The 12,354-nt window shown below is 39.8% G+C and overlaps 2 protein-coding genes across 2 annotated transcripts; one reads left to right on the forward strand and one right to left on the reverse strand.

Moving 5' to 3' along the window:
- Positions 1–4,956: 4,956 nt before the first annotated feature.
- Positions 4,957–7,216, forward strand: lsm8 (LSM8 homolog, U6 small nuclear RNA associated). Its single transcript, XM_083902967.1, has 4 exons — positions 4,957–5,135; positions 5,386–5,426; positions 6,365–6,492; positions 6,587–7,216. The coding sequence occupies exons 1-4, from the start codon at positions 5,105–5,107 to the stop codon at positions 6,675–6,677; spliced, it is 291 nt and encodes a 96-aa protein (XP_083759093.1). The 5' UTR covers positions 4,957–5,104; the 3' UTR covers positions 6,678–7,216.
- An 804-nt stretch (positions 7,217–8,020) lies between these two features.
- Positions 8,021–10,937, reverse strand: tymp (thymidine phosphorylase; the record flags this gene model as incomplete). Its single annotated transcript, XM_083902834.1, has 9 exons — positions 8,021–8,163; positions 8,261–8,401; positions 8,511–8,738; positions 8,890–9,052; positions 9,590–9,708; positions 9,777–9,906; positions 10,349–10,447; positions 10,532–10,734; positions 10,820–10,937. 9 exons carry the CDS (start codon positions 10,935–10,937, stop codon positions 8,021–8,023), a joined length of 1,344 nt encoding a protein of 447 aa, XP_083758960.1.
- Between the last annotated feature and the right edge of the window lie 1,417 nt (positions 10,938–12,354).

Genomic DNA, 12,354 nt, shown 5'->3' on the forward strand with positions numbered 1-12,354 from the left:
GAGGTTGGAAGCACCCAGATGTACTGAAAAAAACACTCCCCACCTTTTCACCTAAACCAGTTCTACAAACTGGTACAAGACTACTGATCCGACTGGTCTAAGATCACTGGATACTGGTTCCTAGAAGCCTAGGACCACTAGCCCAATTAGAACTAGAGTCTCAGCTACTGCTCTTCCTTGTCAAAGACACTTTTGCTCTGGTCTTAGTGGAAACAGAACCGTGGCTTCTTGTCCGACCAAAGCCAGAACCGGTGGTCTAAGATTACTGGCTCCATTAGCCCAGAACAAGGGCTACTGGTTCAACCCGAGCCAGAGCTCGTAACCTGCTCCACGACAAAAGCTCTGGGTCAATGTCTTTGGAAGCGAAGGTTCTGGCCCGACTGAAACCAGAGCCAACAGCCAAATGTTATTCTGGTACGAGACGCGGTTCTTGCTCGCGGTTGTGGTCACAGAATCAGGGATTCTAAGCCAGAGCCATAACCACTGATTCCAAGTTCAGGCTCCGCGTCGGTCTTTCTAGAACCAGAAACCACAGCAGCACCACAGAAGGACTGATAAGGATTCCAGTCCAGAACCTGCTGACGGACAGGCAGGATGCCAAGTAGACTAGAGATGCTCCGATCGGGACGCGAAGGCTAACCTCGTTGTCGTCGTCGTCGTCCAAACTCGGCCTGATCCCGTTCGCATTTCTTTGGTAAAACAGGACGTTTCCCGCATGAGAAACCCTTTAAAAACGCATCACATTCCGTCACGACGTCGAAAAATCAAGGCAACGTGTATTTGTAGCTGCTCGGAATAATCACGCCAAAGGTCATCCGTTAGTTTGGAACCATCTATTTTGAGTTGTTGTCCGAAAACTCGAATAAATCGATCTCCAACATCTTTTTACTTGCACAAATTAAGCGCTAGCTGCAAGTTCGGGTCCCAGAAGAGCAAAGAAGCTAGCAAAGAATCGAGTGCGGCGCGGCTTCCCTTACGACGTCCAACAACACGTTCATACGTACGTCGCAGCGACGAGTAACGCCAAGCACTTACTTAAACTCCGACTTTATAGTCACCAGTTCACGCTAGTCGCGTTCACGATAACGAGCAGCGCGTCGGGCGTCTCTTTGTTTTTGTCCGTTTCGGTTTCATCACGTTCCGTCGCGACGTTGAAAAATCAAGTCTCGGACGGTCGCGCCAAAGGTCGTCCGTTAGTTCGGAACCATCTCTCTCGTGAGTTTTTATCCGAAAACCGTTCAACAAAAAAAAACGCTCTCCAACATAATTTTACTTGCAAAAATTAAGCGCTAGCTGCGAGGTTTGGGTCCCACAAGAGTCTTTGGTCGTAGGTGGAGTTCGGAGAAGCTAGCAAAGAATTGAGAAAGGCGCGGCTTTCTTACGACGTCCAACGCTACGTTCATACGTACGTTGCGGCGACGAGTAACGCTAAGCACTTACTTAAACTCCGACTTTATCGTCATCAGTTCACGCTAGTCGCGTTACGCTAACGAGCAACGCTCGGCTCTTTGTTTTTGTTCGTTTCGGTCGGTAATTCGTAACGAGAACTAGCCCGTCCTGATCGGAGCATCGATAAATCGCGACAAAGACCGAGGGTTTACTGTTCTGTGCCATGAACGAGCGTCAGACTCAAAGAAAATAAACAAAAAAAGAAAAATAATAATAATAATAATAATAACAATAACGATGACACTGAGCAGTTCAATAGGAATCTACTGTTTTCTACTGTTTACACCTGTGGACTGGCCGCACTGTGTGTATGTATGTGTGTGTGTGTGTGTGTGTGTGTGTGTAAATCACTAAGGCCAGTTAAGCCCCTCCCACCTCGATTTCCCCAACCAATAGGCAGCCAGGAGGAGAGACCGCTGATTGGCTGGAACCAATCGGCATCAACACACGCTTCCCTGCTCGTCTGCGATTGGTTCACCTCGACGCGCTCACCGACCAATCGGCTCCCAGCGAGAAGCCAAGCATGACCCCGCCCCCCCCCGTCCCGCCCTGTCCCGCCCCCCACGACCCCAGTAATAGTGATCTATTATGCTAATCGATCTGTGTGTTTTTTGATTGACTCGTCAGTTTTGTTTGTTTGTTTGTTTGTTTCCACGGCGACTGAGCCTGAAAAGATGTAAAATAGAGTTTTAAAAAAAGAAGAAGAGTTCAGTCACCGACGACCTTCACCTCATCACCGCTAAAATATTCTGTGAGAAGAAGAAAAAAACAAGTCCTGTTTGAACAGGAAACCTGTGACAGTACGTGTGTGTGTGTGTGTGTGAGAGAGAGAGTGTGTGTGTGTGTGTGTGTGTCTACTTTTTTACTTTAGATTGATGTCAACAACTTCCTGCTTTCATTTCCTGTCTGAACTCACTGTTTCGCTCACCGGCCAATCAGATTCCTACCCTCAGCACCAACGGCCAGTAGAAGCCCCTCCCACTCTCCAACCAACCAACCAACGGCTGCCGTGGAACAGAGTCTGTGCTGCGGCTGCTTCCATCCCAAAACTCTGCAAACTGTGACGTTTTCAATCCGAAGCACAGTGCTAGCATATTGTTAGCACGTGGCTAGCAGAAACATTGAGCACATTTAACCCACTGGGGTTAACACAAATTTAGCACACACGGCTAATGTCGGCTATGAGTAAACATAGCTAACATTTAGTTAGCACACTTAAGTTACTAACACTGTTAATATATATAGTTAGCAAATAGTTAAGGCTAAAGTTGAACCCACATGTTAGCGTGTGACTAGCCCCGGGCCACCTGTTTACATAGCTGTGTTTACCTTGTACATGCTAGCTGACACTAGATTAACTTGGCTTTGTTAGCAACTGGCTAGCACAGACCTCACGCCTCAGACTGATGCAGGGCTACACCTGGTGACCTAGCTAGTAATCAGTAAGCACACAGCTAGCGCTGGGCTACCATCTGGCTACTACAGTTGGTAAATGCCAAATCATTGCTAACACAGGGCTAACTCATGCTAAACATGGCCAATATCTGTTTGTAAAACAGTTAAATCAGGGCTAACACCTGTGGATCTTAGCAGAGGGCTAACACCTGTCAAGCACAGATGGTTGTTTTGCCCAGAAAAGTCTTAACACAGGGCTAACAAATAGTGATTATAGATAAATTTCAAATTCCGCTCATCTTGTATAGGCCACACTCCTGGTTAGCACATGGCTAACACCTCAGCAAACAGCTAAACAGGAATCACTTTAAATTAGCACATAGCTAACATCTGGTTAACGCCGCAAGTCTTTAGCTCAAAGTCAGTTTAGCTTTCACTTTCAAACACTGAGCTCAGAATACAACCATTTAGCATAGCAACCGAAAACAGAGCGTAAATAAAGATGGCCGACATCTCCGTCATTTTCAACGGAACAGAAATGAAGCTAAAAGCTAGAAGAAACTATTTAAAAACCACAACAATCAGATGAACGATCTTTAGGTAAAAATGATACGCTGCTAACATTTATATTAAGACTTAAGACGGCCACCAGGGGGCAGTCTATGTTTTAGCTTCACTTTTGGAGAACTTTGTCGTCCGTTTTTATTTTACAGACTTAAAATAAAATTTGAAAAAACTCAGTGGAAAGTGGTCACACACTGAGGGGGGTGTGGCTTCAGTGAGCGCCAGAGCCATACACACGAGTGTGTTAGCACGCATGCTAACTGCCATTTACAGTAACTGGTCAGATTAGTTTCCATGTAGCTTCACCAACCTACCAAACTATTTTTCTTTAAAGGAACAGGGAAGTTGTAAAGTATTTTTGTACAAATTTAATACTTTGGTAGCATGACGCTCCTGGTGTTTGTCCCGTCAGGCTCCTCCTCCTCCTCCTCCTCCTCTTCACCTCCTCCTCTTCACCTCCTCCTCCTCCTCCTCCTCCCTTTATAAGGACGACTGCTGAGCAACACTAAAGATGACGACTGGAACGACTCCTCATGTGTCATCTCACACACTTTAAAAAACAACAACAACGTCCTGACATGTTTGTTTTCAACGTTAAAAAAAACACTGTAGTTGTTTTTATACAGGAGATTCTGTATGTACTGAGATAACACTGTATAATTCAAATCTATATAATTTAATAAAATATAAACAAGCACCATTTACTGAGGAGTAGTTTTTTTAAACTGTATAAATGTATTAAGTATGAGTTGAGAAACTAATATTCAACTATTTAATTTGACTGCACAGATATATATATACATATTCATATATATATAGTATATGTATTTTATATATATGTATATATTATATATGTGTTTGTAATATATATATATACATATACACATATATACATACATATATATATACACATCTAAATGGGGATGTATATTATGGGATTTTTCATATATTTCATTCATGTCATTAAACAAATACAATTTATACTTTTAATACTTCAAAATAAAATTAAGATTATTATATGTATATGATAATTTTATTTTGAAGTATTAAAAGTATAAATTGTATTTGTTTAATGACATGAATAAAATATATGAATCCATTATTATATTACATTATAATATGTATAATAAATGAATATAATGTATTTCGCACATTAATATATTTAAACTCAAATTTCCGATGACGTAAATAACTGCACTTGTAGCGAAATGTGTAATAAAAATGAGTATATTTTACAAATTTCACAATATTTTTTTTACAAACAAGAGAAAAAGTGTATATTTAAGTGCGTTTTGTTTGATTTTATAGACGTTATTTGTGTCGTGTACGCTGTCGCGGTCGTATTTTCTACGGAAAACGGTAAAATGTTATATCGTTAATAAGAGAATATCGTGTAAATATCGCCGTTATTTATATATTTATTCGCCGTTTCTGTCCCTGACCGTTGAACGCTGAGCCGGATGTGACGTATTCGTTCGGCGCTCTTCTCTCCTGCCTGCCTGCCCTCCATCCTCCATCTCCCTCCCCTCTCTTTCGATTGCTCTCGTCTGTTCTGTGTTGTTTAGCCTGTTAGCAGCTCCCGCTCGTGTCGCGGTCGGTTCCGTTTGTGGTAAATAAAATATCGACAAAAAAAAACACCCACAAACGAACCTCCGGCCTCGTCCTCCGCTGCGCAGACGAACCCCGAACAGGAAGCATGTCGACGGCCCTGGAGAGCTACATCAACCGTATCCTGCCGCTGTTAGCTGCTAACAAGCTAGCTGCCCGTTTTGAAGCGTTAGCGCGCACACAAAACGTTGTGTTGTTGTTTATAAAAAACTTACAGCGATGTAACTTTAACCTTTTTTTGACAGAGCCGAAGTTTAGCTAAGATCACTTTTGTGTCGAAACGTTGATTTTGTAATTACTGTTTGAATCGTTTTAGCGGTTTATTTAATGTCGTTTGCAGGAAATGTTGTTTCTTTAACTGTGATTCAGGCACCGTGGCCATCGTCACCTCTGACGGCAGGATGATCGTGGTGAGTTTATTAAACACGTTTATTATTAATGTTCCGTGGATTTAACCGTTAAATTATCAACTCTGTTTATACTTTATAATATAGTTAACATGAATAATAGTTTTTATTCATCCTTAATAATACATACTAATGAGAAATACAGCAACTAATGAGCAGTATGTTATTCCACATTTTAGTTTCAGGATAATTTAACATAATTTATATTTAATATTTCTTCTTAAAGTGTTAAATATATCGATCAGTTTTTGTTAAAACTTCAAAATGCTCTTTTAAAATGTCTGTTTTTGTCCACAAACTAAAACAATGATTCAGTTTGAAGGATTTCCTTGTTTATATGGACCAACGAAGCTGGAAAAAATGTTAAAATTAAAATTATTATTATCAATTATAATATTTATATATACAATTATTTATATATAATAGTTATATATATATAATATATTTATTAATAAATAATTATATTATTTATTAATTTATAATTATATTATTTATTAATTAATAACTATACTATTCATTAATTAATAATCATAATATTTATTAATAAATAATATAATTATTTATTAATTATACATTACAATTATTACTTCATTAATTAATTATTATTAAAAAATATATAATATAGTTAAATATATAAAAAAAATAATATATATTAATTATTAGTAATTGTTAAAATTACTTAAAATACAAATTTTTACGTGAAGAAAAACAACATTACATTTTAAAACCCAATTGTCATTTAAAACAGCATAACGATAATATTACAGCATAAAACGATTGACTTGTACTGTTAAAACACATTTTACTTAAATTAGTAATTTTTGTGTCTGCTGATTAGTTTCTTACGTGAAGGTGAAAGAAAAAGAGTCAAAACTAAGTCAGAATTTCAGAAATCAAACTTTATTTAAATCAATAATAATAATAACGTTGTCGTTTTCCAGGGGACACTGAAAGGCTTCGATCAGACGATCAACCTGATCCTGGACGAGAGTCACGAGCGCGTCTTCAGCTCCAGCGCCGGCGTGGAGCAGGTGGTTCTGGGACTTTACATCGTCCGCGGCGACAACGTGTGAGTGACGCGGGAGGGGGCGGAGCCACGGTTATTCGTGACGTCGTCGTTATCATCGTCGTTAAATCTGTCGATGTTTTTTTATTTTTCTTAGGGCGGTGATCGGGGAAATCGACGAGGACACCGACTCCACGCTGGATTTAGGAAACATCAGAGCCGAGCCGCTCAACTCCGTCGTCCACTGACCCCGCCCACCTTTGACCTCTGGCCCCTCCCCTTCCTCTCACAGTCACCGTCTCCATGGAAACAGAGGAGGGAGGAGCCTTCTTCGACTCGCGCCGCGACTGGAATCACCGGACCGTTCGCCAGGTTTCTGTTCTGCGGTGAGGCGTTCAAGGACCTCACCATGTTACCCTGTGAGCCGTGTTGCGTTCAAGGACCTCGTCCCGGGGCAGTTTTGACTTCCTTAAACGCCACACGGTTATAACTGGATCGTGTTGCGTTCAGGGACTTTACACAACGATAAACGCATGGGAGTCCTTGAACTGTGTTGCGTTCAGGGACACCCATCAGCGTGCAGTGATTCCAGTCACAGCTGCAGTCGTCGTTCTGTGGATCGATTTTTTTTATTTTTTGAATCGAGAAGAAGAAAAAAGGACTAAAAGCAAATTTTCATTTTTTTGTTTGTTTTTTTTATATAAAAGTGACGAAGAGTTTGAGTCGTTGAACTTTTTTATGCCGCGTCTTTTTGTCGGATTCTGTTAAAGTATATTAAAGTTTCATTTCCCGCAAACTCTTGTTTTGAAAAACACTTTTTACGTTTGTTAACCCTTCAAAATAAAACTCACTAATTTTTTCCTGGTGGCAGAAAATGTCGCCAGGGATTAGAAAATGAAAGTATTAGGTATTATTATTATTATTAAAATGTTTTTGAACCATTAAAATAATATGTTAATATATACATATTTTAAATAAAATATATTATTAAAATATATATATATATATATATATATATATTAAATAGAAATATATAGATGTGGATATATAAAATATATATATAAAAATTATACATAATTTTTTTCTTTGGTGTTACTTTAAAAACACATTTTAAATAATATTATTTTTATCGTAATAAAATCAAGAAAAATAGATGAGCGATTTTGTCATTTTCCCATGATGCTTTTCAGCAGTAAACAAAAACAACAACAACCACATTCACGTTTGTTTTTGTTCCTTTAAAATGTTTCATAAAAAAAACAACAAATGCTTTAAAATATACATTTAGAACATTAATAAGCTGTAATTAACGTGTTATTAATGATATTAAAATAAAGTTTCTCAAGGAAAACTTTGGATTAGTAATCGTCGCAATGACGCGTTGTAAATGTTAATTAATAAAATTGGTTAATTAATTAATAAATGTAATGAGTTAATTATTTAATTAGTTAACTAATTAATTAGTTAGTTAGTAATTACTTAATTAATTAACTAATTAAGCAGTTAATTAATTAATTAATTAATTAGTTAATTAATTAATTAATTAATTAATTAGTTAGTTAGTTAATTAATTATTTAGTTAATTAATTAATTAATGAGGCAGCAGCAGCTCAGTGACCAGTGTGTGTGTCAGTGTGTGAGTGTTTGTCGTCACAGTCACCGCGCTCTGAAGTCCACTCATCTGGTCTGGAGTCGGGGGCGGAGTCTCGTAATGGAGCCGCAGCCAGGGGGCGCCTGAGAGCGCACACACACACACAGAGAGAGAGAGAGAGTCACGACCTTCATCATAACCGTTAACATCGTCGTCATCATCATCACTGACTCCGCCCACCTTTCCGAACCTCCTGACCGACGGACACCAGGAGCTCCGCCCCCACGCTGTGATTGACAGGCTCGCCGGGCTTTGTTCGCCCCGCCCCCAATTTGTGGAGAACCTGAGCCAGACGCAGACCGTCGACGTCTGTGACGACACCTGGGCGAGCGACAGAGAGAGAGAGAGAGAGAGACAAAAAAACGTAAACAAACAAAAAAAAATAATGCTAACACAGCCCTTCAAAATAAAAGCCCTCGCGTTTCTTCACCGTCCGCGGACGTCGTCAGCTCCGTCTGACGCTCCGATTTCCTCAGGACGGTGAAGTAGTCGGTGTGGGCGGAGCATAGCGAGCGCGCCGCGTCTTTGGCCACGCCCTGAGCCTCCATCATGGCGCGGAACCGGAGCAGAGCGGCGCCGCTGGCCACCGCGTCCGAGATCCGCCTCCTGCCCTCCGACAGGTCGCACTCGGCGTCGGTCATCGTGATCAGGACGCCCCCTGCAGGCCGAAAAAAACACAACTGCGTCAATTATGCGTTACATTTTCATGTGAAATGGTCGGATTTAAATTGCGGGGAAAGATCGCATTTTTTTTGTCGGAATTCATTTAATGTGTACGATGTTTTTTAAAAAAAATAAAAAAATCGTACCCAGAGTGGTGACCAGCTCCATGAGGTCGTCGGGTCCGTTTCCCTTCAGCGTCTCCAGAGACTCGATCACTTCCAGACTGTTTCCCACACATCGACCAATCACAGCGTCCATGCGGCTAAGCACCGCCCCCGTACGGATCCCCAAACCGTTCCCAACTTTCACCTGGAATTTAAAAAATGCAGCTTTTATTTCAGTTTGTCGCAAAAACGTATAAATAGAGTATAAAGTATATATATATATACACTTTAAATAAATATACTTAAGTTAAACATTTTGAAGAGTTCGCGATTCGACTGCAGCTACGTCAATTTTGAACTTTATTGGACGTTACCAGCGAGATATTCTATGCTAGCGCCCTCTATAGCTACTATTTATTTGTTTTCGCACAATGAAGAAAAATGATATCATCAGTATTAGCATGAAAAAATATTCCCGTATAATTTCTCAACCGAAGAAAAAAATAAAAATATCAAGAGGTAGAGTGAATTTTCGTACGCGAAAAACGCGATATATCGTCCGACACACTTCCTTGATAACGTCATATCAGATATCGGCAAAAAAAGTTAACTCCTCGGGGAAACGTTTACCGACGCGAGAAACCAATTTCACGTAAACTCAAACAGCGGAGACGCCCCCCTGGTGGCCAACTGTGTCCTACTTCCTAAACATCACTTTAAAAAAAAAAAAAACGTAACTCACCATAGACTGTGCGAGTTTTTTCGCACTCTCCAGATCGTTGTACAGCGCCGCTTTTCCGAACTTTACGTCCAGAACTAGCGCCGCCAAAGACTCGGCTCCTTTCTTTGAGATGATGGAACCTGAGAAAAAAAAAAAACGCATCGTTAAATTGCGTCTAAAGTGTCGTGACTTTATTTATCGTCGTTACCTGTGATGAGCGGCAAACTGTCCACGGTGCTGGTGGCGTCGCGCAGCGCGTACAGAACGCGATCGGCGGGAACCAACATCTCGGTCTGACCCACAATGCAACAGCCCACCGAGTCCAGGATCTTCAGGATCTGGAGTCACAAGGAAGTTCGTCGCAGTCAGGTTCGAGTTCGATCGGACTCGGAAACTAAAATCGCAAAAAATCTGATTCCAAACGCGACGTAAAAAAAAAAATGGAGGTACTTTCATTTCCGACACGGCTTCACGGTGCGTTCCAGTTGCAGTCCGAAGTGGGAATTCCCAACTTGGGAGCAACCAAACAAACCACGCTAACAGCACGTCTGTCGTATTTGTTTCGTAGTAATTGATCGTACAAATAGTACTGTTCAGTTAAGTTGCGTTTCCAGTTTTGCCGTAATATTAGCTTCCGTTCCGACATAAAAACACTTTGAATGCGATATTTCCCGTTTTCATTTAGTTTCGGTTTCCAAGTGTCATGTGACCCAGGACACACCCCTTTTTAAAAAAATACATAAATTTAACGTCAGATTTCCTACGACGAATTTCGTGCACCTGCTCCGTCGACTGATGGATGTCGAATCCCGGAATCGACTCCAGTTTGTCCAGAGTTCCTCCGGTGTGGGCTAAGCCCCGCCCACTTATCATCGGCACCTGTGTGGAGTCACACCTGAGGTAAGTTATGATGTAATGTAATATAATATAAAGAAATAAAAATAAACATTAGGACACGCCCACCTTGTAGCCACAGGCGGCTAGCGCAGGCGCTAGCACCAGGCTGACTTTATCGCCCACTCCACCTGTCGAGTGTTTGTCGACCACTAGCCCCGCCCACTCCTCCGGCCACGACATCACTTCCCCCGACAGCATCATCTCTCTGGTCAGGGCCTCGGTTTCCGCGGTGACCATCCCCTTCTGCCAGATAGCCATTAGCATCGCACCTGACGGACGAAAAAAAGACGTGAGGATCGAGAGCGCGATCGGGACGCCGGGGCGTTTCTGAGCGGTGAGGGGGCGTGGCTTCACCCGTCTGAGCGTCCTGGATGCGTTTGCCGGCGACGGCGTCGACGAACGCTCGGACGTCGTCGTCGCTCAGCGTTTCTCCGTCTCGCTTCTTCTTGATCAGATCTGGTATCGACAACATGACGACCTGACAAACGGGGAGCCAATCAGAGAGCGTCTGATAAATGACCAGGACTCATGAGCATTTGACGTCAGTCGGCAAAGATGAGTCAGCAAAACGCTCCGAAAATAAAGTTATGTACGAATTAGAGGAAAACAGCCTGAATTAAAGTCAAAGAATTCAGAGATTAAAGTCAAATCTTTAGAGATTAAAGTCAAATTGAGATTAAAGTCAAAGAATTCTGAGATTAAAGTCAAATCTTTAGAGATTAAAGTCAAATCTTGAGATTAAAGTCAATTCTCTAGAGATTAAAGTTAAATCTCTAGAGATTAAAGTCAAATCTTTAGAGATTAAAGTAAAATTGCGATTAAAGTCAAAGAATTCAGAGATTAAAGTCAAATCTCTGGAGATTAAAGTCAAATCTTTAGAGATTAAAGTAAAATTGAGGTTAAAGTCAAAGAATTCTGAGATTAAAGTCAAATCTTTAGAGATTAAAGTCAAATCTTGAGATTAAAGTCAATTCTCTAGAGATTAAAGTCAAATCTCTAGAGATTCAAGTCAAATCTTGAGATTAAAGTCAATTCTCTAGAGATTAAAGTCAAATCTCTAGAGATTAAAGTCAATTCTCTAGAGATTAAAGTCAATTCTCTAGAGATTTAAGTCAATTCTCTAGAGATTAAAGTCAAATCTTGAGAGATTAAAGTCAAATCTTGAGATTAAAGTCAATTCTCTAGAGATTAAAGTTAAATCTCTAGAGATTAAAGTCAAATCTTGAGATTAAAGTCAAATCTTGAGATTAAAGGCAATTCTCTAGAGATTAAAGTCAAATCTCTAGAGATTAAAGTCAAATCTCTAGAGATTAAATTAAAATTGAGATTAAAGTCAAAGAATTCAGAGATTAAAGTAAAACAATTCAGAGATTAAAAAAAAATCTCTAGAGATTAAAGTCAAATCTTTAGAGATTAAAGTAAAATTGCGATTAAAGTCAAAGAATTCAGAGATTAAAGTCAAATCTCTGGAGATTAAAGTCAAATCTTTAGAGATTAAAGTAAAATTGAGGTTAAAGTCAAAGAATTCTGAGATTAAAGTCAAATCTTTAGAGATTAAAGTCAAATCTTGAGATTAAAGTCAATTCTCTAGAGATTAAAGTCAAATCTCTAGAGATTCAAGTCAAATCTTGAGATTAAAGTCAATTCTCTAGAGATTAAAGTCAAATCTCTAGAGATTAAAGTCAAATCTCTAGAGATTAAAGTCAATTATCTAGAGATTAAAGTCAATTCTCTAGAGATTAAAGTCAATTCTCTAGAGATTAAAGTCAATTCTTGAGATTAAAGTCAATTCTCTAGAGATTAAAGTCAAATCTCTAGAGATTAAAGTCAAATCTCTAGAGATTAAATTAAAATTGAGATTAAAGTCAAAGAATTCAGAGATTAAAGTA

Source organism: Microchirus variegatus (genome assembly GCF_963457635.1).
Source record: "Microchirus variegatus genome assembly, chromosome: 16".
In the NCBI taxonomy this organism is placed as follows: Eukaryota; Metazoa; Chordata; class Actinopteri; order Pleuronectiformes; family Soleidae; genus Microchirus; species Microchirus variegatus.